General features: G+C 46.1%; 1 protein-coding gene across 2 annotated transcripts in view; it reads right to left on the reverse strand.

The window, feature by feature from the left end:
- The window catches only part of SH3BGR (SH3 domain binding glutamate rich protein), a 110052-nt gene that overhangs the window by 74423 nt on the left and 12494 nt on the right, over window positions 1-23135 (reverse strand). The window contains exon 1 of one of the 2 annotated variants that reach the window (XM_068270372.1): window positions 19857-20028. The exons of the other annotated variant lie outside the window; for it this stretch is intronic. Within the exon in view, the coding sequence (XP_068126473.1) occupies window positions 19857-19901 (45 nt within the window). The 5' untranslated portion in view covers window positions 19902-20028. Of the gene's footprint in view, window positions 1-19856; window positions 20029-23135 lie in introns of those variants that run through there. 2 annotated transcript variants of the gene reach the window in all.

The following is a 23135-nucleotide window of genomic DNA, read 5'->3' on the forward strand; positions in this document are numbered from 1 at the left end:
GCAGTGGTTCCCCAAAAATAGGTAGCCCCAGGTCTATAGGTGTCCCTAGAATAGGTGGCCAGCGGTATAGATGACCCCAGAACTGGTAGCCAGGGGTAGAGATGTCCCCAGAACAGGTAGCCAGGGGTATATGTGCCCAGTATATGTAGGCAGGGGTATATGTCCCAGTATATGTAGGCAGGGGGTATATGTCCCAGTATATGTAGCCAGGGGGATATGTCCCAGTATATGTAGGCAGGGGTATATGTCCCCAGAAAAAGTAGCCAGGGGTATATGTCCCAGTATATGTAGGCAGGGGTATATGTCCCAGTATATGTAGGCAGGGGGATATGTCCCAGTATATGTAGCCAGGGGGATATGTCCCAGTATATGTAGGCAGGGGGTATATGTCCCAGTATAGGTAGGCAGGGGGTATATGTCCCAGTATATGTAGGCAGGGGGTATATGTCCCAGTATATGTAGCCAGGGGTATATGTCCCAGCATATGTAGGCAGGGGTATATGTCCCAGTATATGTAGGCAGGGGTATATGTCCCAGTATATGTAGCCAGGGGGATATGTCCCAGTATATGTAGCCAGGGGGATATGTCCCAGTATATGTAGGCAGGTGTATATGTCCCAGTATATGTAGGCAGGGGGTATATGTCCCAGTATATGTAGGCAGGGGTATATGTCCCAGTATATGTAGCCAGGGGTATATGTCCCAGTATATGTAGGCAGGGGGTATATGTCCCAGTATATGTAGGCAGGTGTATATGTCCCAGTATATTTAGGCAGGGGTATATGTCCCAGTATATGTAGGCAGGGGTATATGTCCCAGTATATGTAGGCAGGGGTATATGTCCCAGTATATGTAGGCAGGGGTATATGTCCCAGTATATGTAGGCAGGGGTATATGTCCCAGTATATGTAGGCAGGTGTATATGTCCCAGTATATGTAGCCAGGGGTATATGTCCCAGTATATGTAGGCAGGGGTATATGTCCCAGTATATGTAGGCAGGGGGTATATGTCCCAGTATATGTAGCCAGGGGTATATGTCCCAGCATATGTAGGCAGGGGTATATGTCCCAGTATATGTAGGCAGGGGTATATGTCCCAGTATATGTAGGCAGGGGGTATATGTCCCAGTATATGTAGCCAGGGGGATATGTCCCAGTATATGTAGCCAGGGGGATATGTCCCAGTATATGTAGGCAGGTGTATATGTCCCAGTATATGTAGGCAGGGGGTATATGTCTCAGTATATGTAGGCAGGGGTATATGTCCCAGTATATGTAGCCAGGGGTATATGTCCCAGTATATGTAGGCAGGGGGTATATGTCCCAGTATATGTAGGCAGGTGTATATGTCCCAGTATATTTAGGCAGGGGTATATGTCCCAGTATATGTAGGCAGGGGTATATGTCCCAGTATATGTAGGCAGGGGTATATGTCCCAGTATATGTAGGCAGGGGTATATGTCCCAGTATATGTAGGCAGGGGTATATGTCCCAGTATATGTAGGCAGGTGTATATGTCCCAGTATATGTAGCCAGGGGTATATGTCCCAGTATATGTAGGCAGGGGTATATGTCCCAGTATATGTAGGCAGGGGTATATGTCCCAGTATATGTAGGCAGGGGTATATGTCCCAGTATATGTAGGCAGGGGTATATGTCCCAGTATATGTAGGCAGGTGTATATGTCCCAGTATATGTAGGCAGGGGTATATGTCCCAGTATATGTAGGCAGGGGTATATGTCCCAGTATATGTAGGCAGGGGTATATGTCCCAGTATATGTAGGCAGGGGTATATGTCCCAGTATATGTAGGCAGGGGTATATGTCCCAGTATATGTAGGCAGGTGTATATGTCCCAGTATATGTAGGCAGGGGTATATGTCCCAGTATATGTAGGCAGGAGTATATGTCCCAGTATATGTAGGCAGGGGGTATATGTCCCAGTATATGTAGCCAGGGGTATATGTCCCCAGAAAAAGTGGCCATGTGTGCAGGAGGAGGGGAGCAGCGGAGAGAAGAGGGAGAGCTATGGGCACTCACCTTAGGGGGCTCTCCCTCCCTCTCTCGCTCTCCCCTCCGGAGTCCGGAATGAAGTGTGCAGCGGCTGGCAGCGGGCGGAACTTACCTCCTCTCGTCGCATGCGCCGGATGGATTAGCCGCTACTCTGGCCTGATCCAGACCAGAGTGCGGCACCAGAACTTCCGGCGCAGGAGCGAGAGGAGGTAAGTTCCGCCCGCTGCCAGCCGCTGCACACTTCATGCCGGAGGGGACAGCGAGGGAGAGAGAGCCCCCTAAGGTGAGGGAAGGGGGGGGAGACGTCCGCCCTTCCCCACTGTGCCCATAGCTCTCTCTCTTCTCTGCGCTGTTCCCTCCTGCTGGCTGCACAGGCACGCGGCCGGGGGGGGGGGGGCAGCGGGCGGCCAGGCTCGGGCAGATGCCCGGTTTTGCCATATGTGCGGACGCCCATGGTTTCACTTACCTGGCGCTTCTGACAGCTCCTTGCAGCCTTCCTGTCCCGCGCCGGTCCTCCACGATCCTCTGTTCTCCCATCACCAGCTAGTTTTGTTACTGTCAACTTATAAGTCAACGTCAACTGCGCCTGCCTGCCCCGAGCCACCGGTATCTTTCTTTGCGTTCCAACCCGCAATAGTGTCCTGCGCTAATAGTGCAAGATGCTATAGCAGACGGGAACGTGAAGAAAGCTACGCGTGGCTCAGGGCGCGCAGGCGCAGTTGCTGCGTCGGCAGTAACGAAACTAGCTGTAAAACAGATGATCGTGGAGGACAGGATCAGAACAGGAAGGCTGCAAGGGCTGGCAGAAACCCCAGTTTTTTATAGTTCTTCAACTCCGCTTTAAAATAAATGGGTACATATATATATATATATATATATATATATATATATATATATATATATATATATATATACAGTGGAGGAAATAATTATTTGACCCCTCACTGATTTTGTAAGTTTGGTAGGTTCATTTTAACAGTGGCAGATAGCACATCAAAAGGAAAATCGAAAAAATAGCCTTAAATAAAAGATAGCAACTGATTTGCATTTCATTGAGTGAAATACGTTTTTGAACCCTCTAACAATAAAAGACTTAATACTTAGTGGAAAAACCCTTGTTTGCAAGCACAGAGGTCAAACGTTTCTTGTAATTGATGACCAAGTTTGCACACATTTTAGGAGGAATGTTGGTCCACTCCTCTTTGCAGATCATCTCTAAATCCCTAAGGTTTCGAGGCTGTCTCTGTGCAACTCTGAGCTTGAGCTCCCTCCATAGGTTTTCTATTGGATTAAGGTCCGGAGACTGACTAGGCCACTCCATGACCATAATGTGCTTCTTCTTGAGCCACTCCTTTGTTGCCTTTGCTGTATGTTTTGGGTCATTGTCGTGCTGGAACACCCATCCACGACCCATTTTCAGTTTCCTGGCAGAGGGAAGGAGGTTGTCGTTCAGGATTTCACGATACATGGCTCCGTCCATTTTCCCGTTAATGCGATTAAGTTGTCCTGTGCCCTTAGCAGAAAAACACCCCCAAAGCAAAATGTTTCCACCCCCATGCTTGACGGTGGAGACGGTGTTTTGGGGTCATAGGCAGCATTTTTCTTCCTTTAAACGCAGCGAGTTGAGTTAATGCCAAAGAGCTCTATTTTGGTCTCATCAGACCACAGCACCTTCTCCCAGTCACTCACAGAATCATTCAGGTGTTCATTGGCAAACTTCAGACGGGCCTGCACATGTGCCTTCTTGAGCAGGGGGACCTTGCGAGCCCTGCAGGATTTTAATCCATTGCGGTGTAAAGTGTTTCCAATGGTTTTCTTGGTGACTGTGGTCCCTGCTAATTTGAGGTCATTCACTAACTCCTCCCGTGTAGTTCTAGGATGCTTTTTCACCTTTCTCAGAACCATTGACACCCCACGAGGTGAGATCTTGCGTGGAGCCCCAGAGCGAGGTCGATTGATGGTCATTTTGTGCTCCTTCCATTTTCGAACAATCGCACCAACAGTTGTCACCTTCTCTCCCAGCTTCTTGCTAATGGTTTTGTAGCCCATTCCAGCCTTGTGCAGGTCTACAATTTTGTCTCTTACATCCTTGGACAGCTCTTTGGTCTTTCCCATGTTGGAGAGTTTGGAGTCTGCTTGATTGATTGATTCTGTGGACAGTTGTCTTTTATACAGGTGACTAGTTAAAGGGAATGTCCAAGCAAAATAAAAAAATGAGTTTCACTTACCTGGGGCTTCTACCAGCCCCATGCAGCCATCCTGTGCCCTCGTAGTCACTCACTGCTGCTCCAGTCCCCCGCTGGCAGCTTGCCGACCTCGGAGGTCGGCGGGACACATTGCGTACATTTTTACGCATTCCCACTAGTGCAGGAACATTAACACATACATTTTTACGCGTTACTGGTTCAATGCGTAAATTTTTACGCATTGAACCAGTAATGCGTAAAAATGTATGTGTTATTGTTCCTGCACTAGCGGGAATGCGTAAAAATGTACGCAATGCGTCCCTGCCAGCGGGGGACTGGAGCAGCAGTGAGTGACTACGAGGGCACAGGATGGCTGCATGGGGCTGGTAGAAGCCCCAGGTAAGTGAAACTCATTTTTTTATTTTGCTTGAACCTTCCCTTTAAGACAGGTGTCCTTAATGAGGGTGACTAATTGAGTAGAAGTGTCTAACCCCTCTGTGGGAGCCAGAACTCTTAATGGTTGGTAGGGGTTCAAAAACTTATTTCACTCAATGAAATGCAAATCAGTTGCTATCTTTTATTTAAGGTAATTTTTTTCGATTTTCCTTTTGATGTGCTATCTGCCACTGTTAAAATAAACCTGCCATTGAAATGATACTATTCTGAGACTTTTCATTTCTTTGTCATTGGACAAACTTACAAAATCAGTGAGGGGTCAAATAATTATATTATTATATACATATATATATATCATTTCTCTTCTATATATACTGTAATACGCCCCCTATTACTGGCCAGCTGCACTGAGAAGGGTTCTGCAGTTAGAGTCCATCAGAGAGCACATCGGAACTCTGCTACTGTACAAGTCATACAGTTCTGGAAGTGGATATTTGATCGTGCTTTGAGGAAAAGTCGAGCAGGAGTGCATGACTGGAGTGGGAGCATGGGGGGAAGGGACGCTGTTTCCTTATATATCCCCACTTGACAGCTGATCTCTGATGAATTCAAGCCCAGCATGCGGCCACTACTCCAAGAGAGTTCTTGTGGTGCTGCTGGAGATAGGCAAGGAATGCTGCGAAACTTCCAGACCCGAGCCTGGCCGGGACAAAGAACTCCCTGCCCTGCTATCTGCAGCCTCCAATCTACAGCTAGTCGGTAAAATATATATATATATATATATATATATATATATATATATATATATATATATATACTGTATATATGTCCCTTTATAGTAAACTTCAAGGGACCTGACCAAGTCATTTACCATATCAGAAATTTACTATAATCTGTACATTTCTGGTCCTATCCTGTCAGTTCTGTATGTGTTTCTATGGGTGTGTTCAGATTTCCGGTCCAATCTGGTAAAACTGATAGAAAACTGATATAATATAAATAACATAAATGACAGGACTGGACCGGAAATGTACAGATTTATGTGTGAATCAAGTCAAAGTATAAGGGCCTGCTTCCATTGGTTGTTTGGGATGTGAGGTGATCCCTGCATCGCCTCACATCCCCCCTCGTGTACTTCCGGTTGTCACGTGAACAACCGGATGCAACGTCATGCGGCAGTGGGGGCTCGGATGCGTGCTGCGGAATACTGCAGCATGCTATTCATAATTACCCCCGCGTCGCATCGCAACGCTTCACGTCGGAAAATTTGCATCAATGGAAACTGTTCCATACCATTGACTAGTAAATGCTGCAGTTTAAATGAGGTGCGATGCAATGATCGCACCGCCCCGCATGCTGTGGAAACAGGCCCTAAAAGTAGCCATACACCAAAACAGTAAAAGAGGACGCATGCGACAAGTGGACTATTTGGGCGCCGCCATAGGCGCCAATGTTAAAGTTCGGTATTTGGGCACCGGAGAGGAAATTTGGGCGACTGGTAAATAGCAGGCGCTGGCACTGCTGGCGTCCAGATACCGATATTTTTAGGCGCCTGCTATATATTGGGCACCACGGGCACCCAAGTACCAATATTTTTAGGTGCATATAGCGACGCACGAGAATTTATGGCGTATTTTTCCACTGTGCGATGCGATGATCGCATTGCATCATATGGCTGTTGGAAATGAGTCCTTAGGTAGCTAGTGTACGGGGGGTTTAAGCAGGTAGTGTGTGTGGGGGGGAGGGGTTATGGGTTAGGTAGGTAGTGGGGGGTTTAAGTGTTAGGCGTTAGGTAGGTAGTTTGTGTGGGTGGGGGGCGGGAGTTCAGTTTTAGGCATTAGGTAGGTAGTGTGTGCTGGGAGGTAGATTCAGGCATCGGGTAGGTAGTGTATGGGGGGGTAGGATTAGGCAGGTAGTGTGTGTGTATGTGTGGGGGGGGTGAGTTTAGGTTTAGGCATTAGGTAGGTAGTGTGTGCTGGGGGGTAGATTCAGGCATCAGGTAGGTAGTGTATGAGGGGGGGAGTTTAGGTTTAGGTATTAGGTAGGTAGTGTGTGCTGGGGGTAGATTCAGGCATCAGGTAGATAGTGTATGAGGGGGGGAGTTTAGGTTTAGGCATTAGGTAGGTAGTGTGTGCTGGGGTTAATTTAGGCATCAGGTAGGTAGTGTATGAGGGGGGGGGGGGGTTTAGGTTTAGGCATTAGGTAGGTAGTGTGTGCTGGGGGTAGATTCAGGCATCAGGTAGGCAGTGTATGGGGGGGGGGAGTTTAGGATTAGGCAGGTAGTGTGTGTGTGGGGGGGGGGGATGAGTTTAGGTTTAGGCATTAGGTAGGTAGTGTGTGCTAGGGGGTAGATTTAGGCATTAGGTAGGTAGTGTATGGAGGGGGGGGGGAGTTTAGGTTTAGGCATTAGGTAGGTAGTGTGTGCCGAGGGGGTAGATTTAGGCATTAGGTAGGTAGTGTATGGGGGGGGGGAGTTTAGGTTTAGGCATTAGGTAGGTAGTGTGTGCCGAGGGGGTAGATTTAGGCATTAGGTAGGTAGTGTATGGGGGGGGTGGAGTTAAGGATTAGGCAGGTGGTGTGTGTGGGGGGGAGTGGGGAGTTTAGGTATTAGGCAGGTAGTGTGTTCAGGAAGGGGGTTAAGATTAGGCGTCGGGTGGAATGGTCCTGACTCCTGAGTGAGAGTAGGGTTAGGTTTGGCCATAGTAAAATACCGGTATTTAATACCCATATTGTATTGTCTTTTATAGTACCGATATTTTACTATCGTCCTTACTGGGCGCCCAAATTTCCAGGCACCTTTATTTGACGGACTCGCCATACAGTTTGATAAGGGTGATACATTTTTAGCTGAATTTATCATGTTGAAAAAAATTGCTGCAGCACTGAAGAATAACCACTACTTCCTGGTGTAATTTATAGAGCCTGTTGACTAAAGATGTGATTTCTAAATCGTTACTTTTCTAGTGCAGCGAGCAATACAACATAGTTGCTGAATAATGTCAAGGGACACCTGAACTGATGCTAGATTCAATGCTAGATTCTACAGTAGATTCAAGCTACTTTCACACTGACACATTGCATTGCAGCTGACAATATCATTGCCTGGCAAATGCGATTCTATTACATTGTAATAGTATGTTCACATTTTGTGTGTTAGCAGTGCGGTGCGACAAATGCTTTAGCATAAGGCAGTGCTTGCAGTACAGTACTACAAAATGTGCTAATTTACAGTGCAGTGAAGCATGTTTTTTTATTTACTGTATGCTTCACTGTATCCACCACTTTTCCCTTCCATTACAATCCTGTTTTTACGTGGTATGCAACGTCCTATTGTGAAACTAGCCTTTTTTGTAAGTCACTCATGAATAATAGACTCAAGTGAGAAAAGTCTATCATCTGTACACAGAACCAGCTGATTTCGGCGCATCGCTGCTTGCCTGATTTTGGCGTCTGCAGTTTATGTTTAAGCCGGGGGCTGCACATATTAGGAAACAAAAAGAGTAATTTGGCCACAGGCAATAGCCTAAATTATGTGTTGTCCCCCTCCCCACGTTGCTACAACTCAGAGAGGGAATAGTAATCAGTGTGGGCCCAGAGTTTGTGCTGGAGAAGGGTGAGCTGTTTCTTTGCTTCACCCTGTGCCTAGATGGCCCACGCTGAAAATAAATAGCCCCTTTGTACAGAGTTTAACAGCTGCACCGCAGTCCCAATACCTAAGGCTTCTTTCACATCTGACAACGCATGAAGGAGCCTGCAGCGTATCATCAAGATGTTGCGGTGCTACGCAATCAGCGGCGGTAGTTATTACGGCGGCTCCCGACGATTAAAAGCTCCCGGTGCGTCGAACCGCAATGCACCAAAACACAGAGTAGGGAAGTGAAAGGTAAAATGAAAGTCTATGGGCCTGATTCAGTAAACGATGCTAACCCAGTTAGCACGCCTAAAGGCTTTGGGCGTGCTAACTAGGGTGCTAAGTAGTTAGCACATGCAAACTACTACTTAGCACCGTGCTAACTAGGGTGCTAAGTAGTTTGCATGTGTTAACTAGGATGCTAAGCAGTTTGCATGTGCTAACTACAGTGATAAGTAGTTTACATGTGCTAACTACGGTGATAAGTAGTTTACATGTGTTAATTACGGTGCTAAGTAGTTTGCATGTGCTAACTACTTAGGACCCTAGTTAGAACGTGCAAAGCATGTTAGCACATGCAAAGTGGCTTTTCACTGGCGTGCTAACACTTAGCACCCTTTTCTGAATCAAGCCCTATGGATTTTCATTCTACCTCAGTTAACGCAAAGTATTGACTTTGCGTTAAACCGCAGAAAACGGGCTCAGATGTGAAAGTTCAAAGTGCTCAATTGTGTTGCAGAATAATTGCACTGCATGTCAGCTTACTGCCAATACAATAGTATAACACAATGTGATGCACACTCCAGTGTGAAACTAGCCTTAGCTACAGCCGCACTAATGTCTGTTGCCCACATCATTTCATGCATCAGGGGTGTAACTAGAAGGGGGAAGGTGTTTTTGTGGCTACACTTGTAAGGAAGGGGCATGAACATTTGGGGGAGGGGTATCAAAGTTTCTCTGAGGGGGGGGGGGGGGGGGGCATGAATTGTAGTTATCACTGTCAGGCAATGATTTAGAAATAAAGTTTGTACAAACATGCTAGGAGGTAAGTTCTGTTGTATCGAGAAGGGAGAGATGCTTCCTTTGAAGTTCCTGTAGGAGCAAAAAGGCTAAGTTCACACTATGTGCATTGCGTAATGCCTGTGCTACACTGCGGGCATAAGGCAATGCGCTCATGAAGAGTTGCTATGTAATTTATCAAGAAACTCCCTGTAGAAATTATGTTTGGATAACAAAATCTGTTACAATGCAGTGTAAACATGCCTATGCAATTATTATATGGACAACGCGTTCACATGCAACAACGCAGAGAGCCACAACACATAGTGTGAACGTGCCCTAAGGCCATGATCACAGTGGGGCATAGCAGTGCTTTGCGTCGGACAATATGATCGCGTTGCTAATGCAATGCAATTATATCGTAATGTGGAGCAGTGCGGTGGAATCCGTTAGCATGACGCGGCCAAGCATGTAGTGTGGAACCAGACAACGTGCAGTGATGCATATTTTATATTAACTGCATGATTTACTGTATGGTCTCAATTCACTAGGCATTACTACATTCGGTAATTTAGTAAACAGCTGATTTTACTGAATACCTTGCCAAGTTCCAGTTCTCTAAACCTATTACCTCACTGAAAAGTAAAATTACCGACTAGTTGTGATGATTTGCTCAGCTGCCTGTGCAGGCAGCCAGCCTTTTGACCATTGTGTAGGTTTGCATGCTGCAGGACTCTGGAAAGAAGAGCTTCTATCAGTTTTGCAGCTTGTGCTTGCAGAGGAATTTGCATACGTTGTCATGCAAATTGCCTGGCCACATTCATTGGAGGCGTGTACTATAAGTACTATGTCTTTCCCACAATGCTTCGCTGTTCATAAGGATTTTGTCCTGTGTAACACTCCTGCCGGGAGTGTCAGCCATGCTCTTTGTTTGAAGTTCAGCTTAGAGTAATTCCTGAATCTGCGCTAGGCAGGTTTTCCCTAGTGCAGTTAGGATTGTATTATCTGTGTGTATGTTCTGTTGCCATTGTCCTGTACCAACGGTGGTCGAGAGGAAATGGTTCTGATCTCTGTTCTTGGAGTATAGCTGGTGCAGCGGTTGCTACCAGCTATCTCTTCTGTTCTGTCTCCTGGGATCGCGCTAGCTACTTTTTGCTAGCGCTGGGGATCCTTCTGTTCTGCAACTCTGTCTCCTGGGATCGCGCTAGCCACTTTTCGCTAGCGCTGGGGATCCTTCTGTTCTGTCTCCTGGGATCGCGCTAGCCACTTTTCGCTAGCGCTGGGGATCCTATCTCTCGCTTGTCCCTGTTTTCGTGTGTCTGTCTTGTCTGCTACGCTTGCTGGAGGCTCAGTGAGGTAACCGTTAAGCAAGCGTACGCGTCCTCTGTTTCATGTTTGTCTGTCAATGGTTAGTTAGGCGTGCTTGTCTCTATTGTGCTTATCACGTGGAGACCGCGCATAACCGCGTGCACTGTTGCGAATGAGTGCGGTGTCCGCGGTTAGCTAGCGGTTGTTATTTTCCGTGTTATTCTCATTGTATTATTTGCTGTGCCTTTGCTACCTCGTATTCTGTTCTGATCTGCCTTGTGTCACGTCTGGCGATCGCACCTCTCGCGATCGCGTTCCTATTTCATATCTGCTGTTGTGTGTGCGCGGTCGCGGGGTGGCGACTGGATTGGCGCACACACATACAACCTGTCCCTTTGCTCGTTCTCATTCGCAATCGCCTCTCTTGCGATTGCGTTCTGCGCTTCGTACAATTCCTGTCTGGCATTTGTGGAGGTACAGAGGATTGGTTCCTCTGCACTCCCCAGCACCATCTGCCGACAGGAATTTCCCTCTACAGGTGCGTAGCACCTTTTGCTGGGTGCCTGCAATTACACGCTTGTGGAGGATTTCCGCCGTGTCAGCGCACGCGTTGTGCGCTGATCACGGAGAAAGTTCCACAATCGTTACACTAGTGAGGTAAATTACCAACTTGTGTGGTAAATACCTCAAGAATTGTCAAGAAATTGCAATCCACAAAGATTAAAGCATTCGGTAAATCTAGTAAAAGTGTTCGGTGTTTTCCTCCAGCTCTGACCAGTCGGTGACTTACAGTACAATCTCCATGCGGTAACATTGACAGATGTAGCCGACAGCCAATAGAGAGAGCCAGACAGCCAATAGGGAGAGCCACACATCCCTGCTTCTCACCACATTTGATCTGATGCTGTGGAGGGCGGGACTTCAGAATGGCAAAGCAGGAGAAAGAGACATTTAAAAAAGCTTTTCTGTATCCCTTTAGATGTGCATATCTATATACTGGTATACAGAAGAGCTTCCTCTGGTGGCTGCAGCACATCTAAAAGGATGCCGGAGATGCACTGGACAGAAAACCCCCCAACTCATGCACACCGCGTTTTTGGTGCGTTTTGCGTTTGTGTTTTTTAATGTAGATGCGTTTTTATGCGGTTTGCGTGTGTTTTAATGCGTTTGCGGTTTGCTAATGGAAAACGCATATGCGGTTTGTATGCGTTTTTTTAATTTATGCAAATCACTAGGAAGAAGCGGAAACAGAGATCTTTACTTTTTTAATTAAAAGCGCATAAAAATAAATGTATGAAAAACGCAATGCATATGCGTTACCCTAGACTTTCATTATGTGCGTTCTGGCAGCCAGCCTGCGGATTATGCAACACTACCAGCGTCCGCGGAACGCATACTGTACAAACACAGCTTCTTCTGCGTCCCATAGACTAACATTGCTTCATAAAATGCAGCATTTCCTGCTGGGCCGGTTCAAGTAACAATTGGGCCCTAGGGCAAAATTAGCCTGGGGGCCCCCCAACAGACTCCCTCGACCAAAAAGCGTCATTAGAGGCCCTTTGTTGCAGGCAAATTTCCCTCCTGGGCCCCTGAGCTGGCTGCTGAACCTCCCCCAATCACCTCCCAACTTAACAGACTCTGCAGAGTCCCCCTGGGGAGCAACAGTTAAGTTGCGGAGGGACACCTTGGGGGCCCCTACAGGCTCTGGGGACCTGGGGCAATTGCCTATTTTTTCCTATGGTAGCTCCGGCCTTGTTTTCCCGCTACGCTAGCAATTTTTCTATGTGTGCACCAAGCCTCAGCGATTTTACCCATGATTTGCGTCTTATCAATCAGTTTTAGAGAAAGCAGATTGCAGTGGGATTGGAAGCTGATCCCACGCTCCATGCCTCCTCACACACCGTGCTGTCTCAGGCCGGCACTTTGCCTTGAGGTAAGGTTCCCCTCAGTTCTCATCAATCATTTTTGTCAGCAGTTATTTTACTTATGAAATGCAATATGGACACCATGTAAAAGTTACTATTGGGACCTGGTGAAAGATACGAGCATATGCTGAGACTGTTTTCGCTATTACAAAAGGATAATACAAATGACTTCCAGGATTACCAAAATGTAACATAACCATACATAGCATGTTGTGCTAGAGCTGCTTGTTACCAATGTTCCTATAAGTCAGTAAGTCAGGAAACTCCTTTGTTTTGTAGGGTTGGTATGGAAGGGGGAGGGGGGGGGGGGTCATGTGCTTTACTGGGCACAGTTGCTATGGGGGGGCAGGTGCTTCACTGGGCACACCTGCCATGGGAAGTGGGGACAGGTGCTTAGCTGTTTACTGGGCACACTAGCTATGGGTGGGGGGGTGACAGGTGCATTACTGGGCACACGTGATATGGGGGGTGAGAAACAGGTGCTTCACTGGGCACACTAGCTATGGAGACAGGGGCTGTTCTACTGGCTGCACTAGCTAGCTATGGGGAGAGAGGTGTTGGCAGAGGATTCCCACATGAGATTTTCCCATAGAGATCCTATGGCTTGTATAACTGCACCTCTGCATTCACCAACTCAGATCTCATTCTTTTTCATTAATCCAGGCTGTTATGGCTAAAAGTCCTCAGGGCTCTATACATACCAGTAGTCCTTCAATAATCCGTTTTTGGAACAAGAACAAAAGTTTAAGACCTAAAATCGCAAATGCAAGCGTTTTGCAATTTTGTGCGCTTTTCCCCCCCTCTCGGCGCTCCACTGCGCACTGCGTTTCAGGTAAAAGCTTTTTTGAGCGCTTTTTCAGAGGGGTTTTGTAATTCACTCCCTGACCCAAGTCAGGAAGTGAACTCTGACCCGGAAAATAATAAATACAATGTATTTGTTCTTAACAACGCTCAAGCAATCTCTGCACAAAGCGATTTTGTGAGCGTTTTGCGTTTTTCCTATACCTTCCATTGCGGCAAAATCGCCTCAAAAATGGTACAGGCACCGCTTTGCTGAGCGGATCGGAAACAAACTGCTCAGCTGTGAACTCTCGCATAGAGAATTATTGCACAAGCGTTTTTAGGCCGATTTTGAAAAAAATGGCAAATACGCCCTTAGTGTGAACGAGCGCTAAGAGGTGGAATCTGGAATCATAGCAGAAAGAGTATTGTAACTAATTTGGTAAAGGTGGCCACTAACGGTCCAATTTCTAGCGAAAAATCGTTCGAGCGATCAGAAATTCGGATCGGACGAAAAATCGTTCACTACACCATCAAATAACCAATCATTGCTTCCTATCTATCATGACCAACAAGAAAATCCAAATTTTGGTTCAATGAAAATTCAATCAGACGATTGTTTTTATAATTGTTCATTATCAATTGTGCCATAAACTGAGATTATTTACAACCAATCCGATCAGAATTTCTGATTGCTCGAACGATTTTTCGCTAGAAATTGGACCGTTAGTGGCCAGCTTAAGATTTATATCCAAAATGGATCAAAATCAATCAAATGTGCTGCTCTGTGCTGCTTCTTTTAGTACAAAACAATTAATCTGGGTCAGATTCTATTGATAATATTTAACTTCCTGTCTGATTATACTTTTTATCAGCCAAATACTCAGAATCGGAAGGTATTGACTGAGTTTAAATGCAGCAGAGACATTTACAGTAATCAACATGATTGATTTAATTAAAAGAGAAATCATTTTGTCTAAAGCCTGGTACACACCTGAAATTTTGATTTGCCAATCCCTGGCCAATTTTACCACCTCCATATAGCATGAGGGTGAACAGATTGTGTATTTAAATTCTCATACTACATGGAGGTGATAAAATTGGTCAGTGATTGGCCAATCAAAGTTGAAGGTGTGTACCAGACTAGATAGTTTAGGACCAATTTAAAGAGAAGCTGAGGCGGTGCATGGGGGGGGGGGGGGGGAAGAGGCAGATAGGACAGAGGCATGTTCTCTGCCTCATCACATGCCTCTGTGTACCCCACTGTCACTCTCTGACACCCCCCCCCCCCACCGTTCTATAGCCCCCCGAAATTAGCGACAATGGTTGTCACTACCTCAGAGGGTAATGGAAAGAGAAGGATTACCTGCTCAAAACGCGTTCCTGCAGGATTTCCAGAGCTGTCATTGGGCTACTCTCTCTCCCTGGCCGCGCCCCCTGCCGCTCCCCCGCCTCCCTGCATGCTGAGAGAGAGAGATCTCTCTCCTTCCAGTGCCGTGACCCCAGAGGTCATGAAAGTGAAAGGGAGACAGTGCAGGCCAACGGAGAGGCAGAGAGTGGAGGGGATAGCAGCTACCTGATCCGCCCAGCCCCTCGGATCAGGTAGCCTAGGTTTTTTTTCTCACAAAAAGTTTTTGTGAAAATTTTTGCAAAATTACAAACATTACAAACATCAAACATTTTATATGAACATTCATATCACACAAAGTTATGCAAGCCTAGGTTTTTTTAATTATATAAGCCCATCTCGGGATCTCTTTAAGGGTGTGTGTAGTCGCACAACCATCAGTATAGCACCAGCAATAAAAACACACACATTTTCTGTGGCACTGTACAATAGACAATAGTTAGGCTGGATTTAAAGCCTAGTACACACTTTCAATTATGATTGGCCAATCAATGGCCAATTTTACCACCTCTATGTTGTATGAGAGTTTGCCTACTCAATCTGTTTACAGTATTTAAAATCTTTTGGCCCTCATACTACATGGAACTGGTAAAATTGGTCGGTTATTGGTCAATTAAAATTGGATGTGTGTACCAGGCTTTAGAGTGCGTACACACATCCAGTTTTGTTTTGGCAAATAATTGGCCAATTTTACCATTCCCACCATCCAAAATTGGAAATACGTATACACCCTTGCTATTGGTAAAACCCCAAGCTCAATAATATCACCACCAGTGTGTTTATGAATAGACTCACAAACACATTGTTCCTGACCGGCGGAGTTTCACAACTACAGAAGGGAAAAATCAGCGCCAACAGGTACTGTACTTCTTGAACTATAAGTGGGGAAAAAAATCACTGTGCCTTATAGTCAAAATGCAGGGAGATCCTGACTTGTGAACGTCTGCCAATATGAACCTCCAACCCACCGCAATGTCGGGGACTCCCTGTACTGTGCCCATGCAGAGGAGAACACAGCAGACAAACGGAGGCCACTGGAGGACACAAATAGGCATAGAGGAGGACACAAGGGGACACAAAGTGGCATAGAGGAGGACACAAGGAGGATAGAGGCAGACACATGGGGGACACAGGAGGACATAAGGGGAACAGAGGAGGACACAGGGAGACACAAGAGGTACAAAGGCGCATGAGGTACAAAGGAGGCATAATCCACAAGATGCCCCTTCACCATGGATGCCCCAGGTTTAGTATTGTAACGATGGGTGTCAGCACACAGAGAGAATCTGATTATTGGCGATCTGCAGTATCACCAAGAATACAGATATATACTTGATTATTGATGATCTGCAGAATCACCGATAATACAGATATATCGCTAACCTCTGGGCACCTGAAGCGTGTAAGTGTTTGGTGTAACAGTATGGATCGGACCACCGGGGTAGCAGGTGGTCCAATAAGTAGAAACAGACTCTACTGCAGTCAAGGACTCCAGGAGGGAGCAGACCTTGACTGGTTTGCAGCAGTGCCCCCTCTGAGAAGCAGGGGACCCCTGCAGGAGGACTGATCTCAGGGGACCCCTGCAGGTCCGTGGTCTCTACACCCTGGAACTAGTCTGAAGTATAACAGAATGATAACACAAGTTCCCTAGTCTGGGTGTGAGGTCCGTGGTCTCTACACCCTGGAACTAGTCTGAAGTATAACAGAATGATAACACAAGTTCCCTAGTCTGGGTGTGAGGTCCGTGGTCTCTACACCCTGGAACTGGTCTAATGAATAACACAGATGATACACAGTATTCCTAGTCTGGGGTGTGAGGTCCGTGGTCTCTACACCCTGGAACTGGTCTAATGAATAACACAGATGATACACAGTATTCCTAGTCTGGGGTGTGAGGTCCGTGGTCTCTACACCCTGGAACTGGTCTAATGAATAACACAGATGATACACAGTATTCCTAGTCTGGGGTGTGAGGTCCGTAGTCTCTACACCCTGGAACTGGTCTAATGAATAACACAGATGATACACAGTATTTCTAGTCTGGGGCAGGGGAGGACTGGCCAGGGGGGAAGGGGGGAGATTTCCCCCCAGGCTGCCTCTCCTTTAATGATTTAGGGCTGGCCGATCCACCAACTGCTTCGATAACTATCCAATCGGATGAAAATCTGTGCCGCCACAAGCATGCCCAATCAACAATTTGACTTATTTTGGGTGGAAAGTAGTTGAATGTATCAATCTGAGATGCTGGGAAATCTCGTGCCGATGTATTCGTTAAGTGCAATAATAACAAACTATGTATGCAATGGAAACCCCGTCGTTTTCCCTCAAAATCTATTATGTACCCCACGGTGCCTGTGCATTTATACTTTACCTGTCATGCTGTCCCTCTAGTATCCTTGCTATATTTCTGCATTGGCATGACCATGTGACTACCGGTATATAGCATGTGGGGCGCATGTGACGTCATTTGGGCTGGGGCTGCCATGAAACCGGGCCTCTAGTTTGTGTTTCCCCTCCAGGCCAAAAGGTCCCAGTTCTCCCCTGGTCTGGGGTGTGAGGTCTGTAGTCTCTACACCCTGGAACTGGTCTAATGAATAACACAGATGATACACATTAAACTGGCTAAGTGTGGATTCCCAGGTCCTCCTGGTTCCACCACACTGAAGGATCTGACTAAGGACTGAGTGCTAACACATAGGTATTCGCAATGCCAGACAACCAGCAACTGAACAGCAGCAACTGTCTTGCGGTGCGCGCGCGCATAGCTCTCCATCTGTGTGCACTACTAGGTCCAGATAACCCAGACGCATCTTGCTGTGAGGAAACCGCCGCTCTGTGCGCGGAAACCGCCGCCTCACTGTCAGCACAAGCGGCGGCTTCTCCGCAATCCTTCACAAGTATTTATTTTTTCCCCCTGTTTTTTTTCCTGTAAATATAGGTGCATCTTATAGTCCGAAAAATACGGTAACTCGAAAGGACCGCTGCTGAGAGAGAACAGAGCAGATCAAAGTGGGTACGCCAGTTCCTATAATAACAATATTCCACTGTGCTTGTCTATGGACCTTCACAGCAAATGGTGCCAACCATCACCAACCAAACCCATTATATGGGCCCAGTATGTAAGTGCACTTTTTATGATTATTCTACTTGTTTGGTATAATTTCAATAATAAAAGCAGTCTGCACTAAGTATTGCTTTCTGCTTTTTATATCGATCACCTGAGGCATAGTTTGCTACCATCTGGAGGACGTTATCACGCTTCTGGTCTTGGAGGAGGAACCCTTTATACTTGGTTACTGCGAGCTTTGCAAACAGCCTTATGATGTGGGTTGTATACAGCTGGTAAGCATATGTCCCTTGGTTGGTGATGGTTGGCACAATTTGCTGTGAAGCTCCATAGACTAGCATGGTGGAATACTGTTATTATTCTGACATACCCACTTTGATCTGTGCTGATTTCTATATAGGAGTTTCGCAACTACTGATTGGCTAACCTTTCCATAACCTCATGGTGCTATATGATATGACTCAGGCGTGTTACAACCTTTTGACACCTAATAGCAGACAACACTTGTTCACAAAGCCAGGCCAGACTCACAGAATCCACCTATGCTCTTCAGAGATGCCGTCACAGAGCTTCAGTAAATCAGGCCCACTATGTCAACACTATATAGAATCTGGTAACAGTTAAAAAAAAACAGGTGAACCTGCAAAACTAGACTGCCTTTTTAATGACATAAGGCGTTTTTAATGATATTAGGCAACAAATCAATTGTAGCTTTCACCTGGGTAATATCAGAACATAGTGGGGTTAGCACTAGAAGATCAATGAATCAGTTTGTGCTATTGCAGTCACATGCAGTGCCCACGGCAAGGCATTATCCTAAATAAATTCAGGACTATCTGAATTTATTTAAAAAAAAATCCTCCTTATGGAGGCTGTCATATTTATTTCCTTTTAAACAATACCAGTTGCCTGGCAGCCCTGTTGGTCTATTTAGCTGTAGCAGGGTCTGAGTAAAACCAGGAACAAGCATGCAGCTAATGTTGTCAGATCTAACAATAATGTCAGTAACACTTGTTCTGCATATGCTTGTTCAGGGTCTATGGCTAAAAGTATTAGATGCAGACAATCAGCAGGATAGCCAGGCAACTGGTGTTACTTTAGGCCTCAGTAAGACGTTGCGTTTGATGCTACGTTAAGGTCGCATAACGTGCCCCTAATGCAACGCATTGAAAGACTATAACTTGGACGTTATTTAGCCCTGCGTTTGGTGCGCCGTTTTCGTCGCACAGTGATAGAACTAAAACGGCGCATGCGTTAAACAAAAAAAAAGAAAACATTACTGAGCATGTGCAAACAGTCTAACGCAGCTAAAAACGTGTATAACGCACAGCATGCAGCACTTTAATTTAACGTGCAGCGTTACACACAACACAAAGTCTGCACTGTGAACAGCCCATTGATTTTTCATTGCTGTAAGTTATTGAGCGTTACATGTTGTTGTAACGTGCGACTTTAACGTCGCACTGTGAAAGAGCCCTAAAAGTAAAATAAATATGACAGCCTCCATACCACTCTCAGTTCAGGTGTCCTTTAACCACAACGTTACTAACCTCTAAGCATAGCAAAACCATATTGGCTTTCAGATCAGCTGTCCACATTTTTTTACTTTGTGTTATTATATTATTTAAAAGTGCAGCCTACTGCCTTTAGCAGAAAAATGCAGAGGTGTCAGGCTAGGTTCACACGGGGACGTTGCAGAGCTGTGTTATAAACTCTTATAACGCAGCTTACCACACTGCAATGATAAGCCTATGGGACGTTCACAGTGGGACGTTAGCGTTGCATTATAACGTATAGCGTTATGGTTACACACTGCTGCAGTGTGTTACCCCTAAACGCACAAGTTACCAGGTACAGGAAAGCATACTTTTCATTGCCTGTATGCTTTACTGTACCTACTGTATGCAACGGTAACGCAGCATTAATGTTTGTTACCACCTTTTTTTTGCATTGTGAACCTAGCCCTAATATTTGTTAGTGCCCAAAAAAGTACACAAACTGTGCACAAAAATGTAGGGGAAGAAACGCATGCCTTATCATGAACACATATTGTAATGTACTTAACACTTCTTTGCACAAAAGTTTTAGTCCACAAATGAGACAAAGAAACATAGATCAGAAAGAATCAATGACCCAAACTTACCGCAGTGGATCCGGCCACAGTGGCGACAAAAACCTTGATGACCATTCTGTTCCTATTTAAGAGATCCCTGTAAATTTGTAATAAGGACCCCGAGTGTGTTACTGGCAGCCAGACGCCCCCAGCACTGTGTGTAACCCTAACCAGCTCTCTCCAGCCCCTCTGCACATTGCAACCTAATCATTGGCTGCAGGATATTTTGGGACGGATTGGCTCTGGCAAGCCATCTGTTGTGAGCAGACTAGCAACTGCATCAGAGCAGGTTAGGTTGGCCGCCTGTCCGTACAAGGCAAAGTAATACAATACACCAATCAGAATGTTCGTGTACTTTCCATTTGATTTAGAATGCTGTAAATCACTCATAGCGAAGAACAAAGATGTGAAAAGAGGATACACAATAGACAAGGGAAACAAAGATGAAAAATGTGACTCTGCAGGTTGTGTTCTTCAGATCAGGTTGTTGGATTATTACATGCAAATAGAGCTATGTACAAGCTTTAAACTTACGTTACCTGAAATGATCATTCTTGATTGCTTCACGCAGCTGCTTAGCACTGATCCATGTAGAGGGACACTACTCGGCTAGTGGCTGACCAGCCTGTTCTGTTCTATGGCGAGAGGTGGGGGACAAGTGAGTTGCAACACTCTAGATCAGTGATGGCTAACCTTGGCCCTCCAGCTGTGGTGGAACTACAAGTCCCATGGGGCATTGAAATACTCTGACAGCCCTATGCATAACTTGGGGACGCAGAGGCATGATGGGATTTGTAGTTTTATCACAGCTGGAGTGCCAAGGTTAGCCATCAGTGCTCTAGATCCTGTAAAAGCAACACACTTGTACACACTGGCGTGAAAATAGCCCCTGCAAGCCCTCCTGTCATGGGGGGCCCGGGGGCAGTGGCTGTTCCTTGTGTGCACTCGCTCCCACCCCCTCTTCACCTCCCTACACCTCCGACATCATAGAGAGTAGTGGCAATGGCGCATATACTTTACCTAATGAATTCTGGCAGGACAGGACCTTTTCATTACTTCATGTGAACCGTACAACCTATTACCTTGCGGCTGCCAATCACATGACATGCTTATATTCTGCATATTGCGGTTACACAGAGTAGTGAAGAGGTCCTGTCCCGCCGGAATTAGTTTAAGTGTGATCCCTTTATGGGGGCATGCAGGGAGCTGTGGTTCTTCTAAGGGGGCATGTTGTGAGTTGTGGTGTCCACTAGATGGTCAGGGAATGCTATGGGGGGACTGCCAGATAACCTGGTGACATTCCAGCCTTCCCAGCAGAAATCCAGATCAACCAGCACAGAAGCCAGGTAGCTGCCTAGTTATGTTTAAATGACACTACCTATGTATGTGACATGCTGCATTCTTGGGGGTAATTTTTGTATTAACGGAGGGCGGGGGGGGGGGGGGGGGGGGGGTTAATCCAACATTTTGCTGTGCAGGGCCACTGTTAAAGTCATGTAAATGTGGCTACACCCTTGACCACACCCACTTTCTGGTGTGTGGCCACACCCATTTTCTGGCTGGAGTGCCCAAAAGTGCCCCGAATCTCTTAGGATCCTAGCAACGCCCCCGGGGGCACGTAAGAGTAATTTGTGGCTCCAGCGATCTACGGAACCTGAATTACACCTCCCTCTGAGTTGCGATGGTTGGGAGTGGGAATAGTATTTAACGCCACCGAGGAGTTTAGCGGCAGCAGGGAGAGCCATCATTTGGCTCACCCTGCACCCAAATCACCGACGATGTACTAATACGTACGTGGCTTGAGGCTGTTGATTCTTTCTTTTTTTTATTTATACAAAAACAGTAAAGAGAGAAAAATTACTGCAGAAAGCATGATTCAGAAATGAGCAATATTGCATTATCACCTCAGTTTGCTGGGAAGCATCACTTTTGCTTTAGGCTGCTTTCACAGTTAGACGTTACAGGCGCACGTTAGTGCAGCCTGTAACGCAGCCCACCGCACAGCAATGAAAAATTAATGGGCTGTTCACAGTGCCCATGTTGCGTTACATAGTAACGCTGCACGTTCTTTTGAACTGCAGCATACTGTGCGTTCTAGCGTGTTTAAGCCGTGTTAGACTGTTTGCACATGCTCAGTATGGGTGAATTTTTTTTATTTTATGGGCGGAGAGGAGGCGGGGAGAGTCCGCTACGTAGCCAGGCACATGACTACTTATTATTCACTGCGCTTGCAGTGTTTACTTCCTGGAGCGGCCGCTGATTGGCTGGCGGGACCACGTGATGCGGAGAGCTCCGCTCACGTGGTCTCAGCAGCTTGTCCGACAGAACAGGCGCACCAAGAGCTGCTTTTAACGCGGCTCTTGGTAGCGTCCTCCTCCACCACCACCACGCGTTGCGTTAGGGGCACGTTATGCGAACTATAACATCCCCTAAACGCAACGTCTTGGTGAGAAAGCAGCCTTAAAGAGAAAAGAACTCGGGAAAAGAAATGGTCTAAACAGTTTTTTTTCGAGCACTGCCGGGCTAAATAATATCTACCATCAGTGCAGTAAGGTTTGCATCAAGAGATTTAAAAACCGCCAGGACTTAACGAGGATCTTTACTGAATATACTTAATGATTAAAATTGATTATATTTTACAATATTTATTTATAAATAATTTAGTCAATGTTTGCCCATTGTAAAATCTTCCCTCTTCCATTATTTAGGAAAGGGTTCTTTACAGTAAGAATGATTAAAATGTGGAGTGCATAATTGATGCGGAGAAGGCATTTGACAGGATCGATTGGAAATATTCGTGCATGTGCCTCCAAAAGATTGGTGTGGGCCCTCGCTTTCTAAATGCTATATGCAGCCTCTATACTTGCCCCTCAGCTAAAATTTGTAACCTTGGCATCTTGTCCAATGAAATCTCCATCAAAAAAGTGACTAAACAAAGGTGTCCTCTCTCGCCACTCCTGTTTGCAATGTGCATGGAACCCTTTGCCTCTAGGGTCCGGGCCTCTCCTAACATTTACAGTATAAAGGTGGGAAATGAAGAGTTCACCATTTCCCTCTTCACAGATGCACTATGTTTTCCCTCTGCTTTCCAGAAGTATCCCTTCAAGGTCTCTTTTTGATGGTCGTGTGAGAATTTAGTAGGGTGTCAGGACTCAAAGTTAATTCTGCCAAATCCGAGGCCTGTACCTATATGCCTCTCTGACACCCAGAAGCAAGGCCTGCAGCAAGCCTTTGGTTTCTCTTGGAAACCTTTGGGTTTGAAGTACTTGAGCATTTTTCTCCCATGGGACATCGGGGATCTTTATAAAC

The sequence above is a fragment of the Hyperolius riggenbachi genome, chromosome 2 (assembly GCF_040937935.1).
Source record: "Hyperolius riggenbachi isolate aHypRig1 chromosome 2, aHypRig1.pri, whole genome shotgun sequence".
NCBI lineage: Eukaryota > Metazoa > Chordata > Amphibia > Anura > Hyperoliidae > Hyperolius > Hyperolius riggenbachi.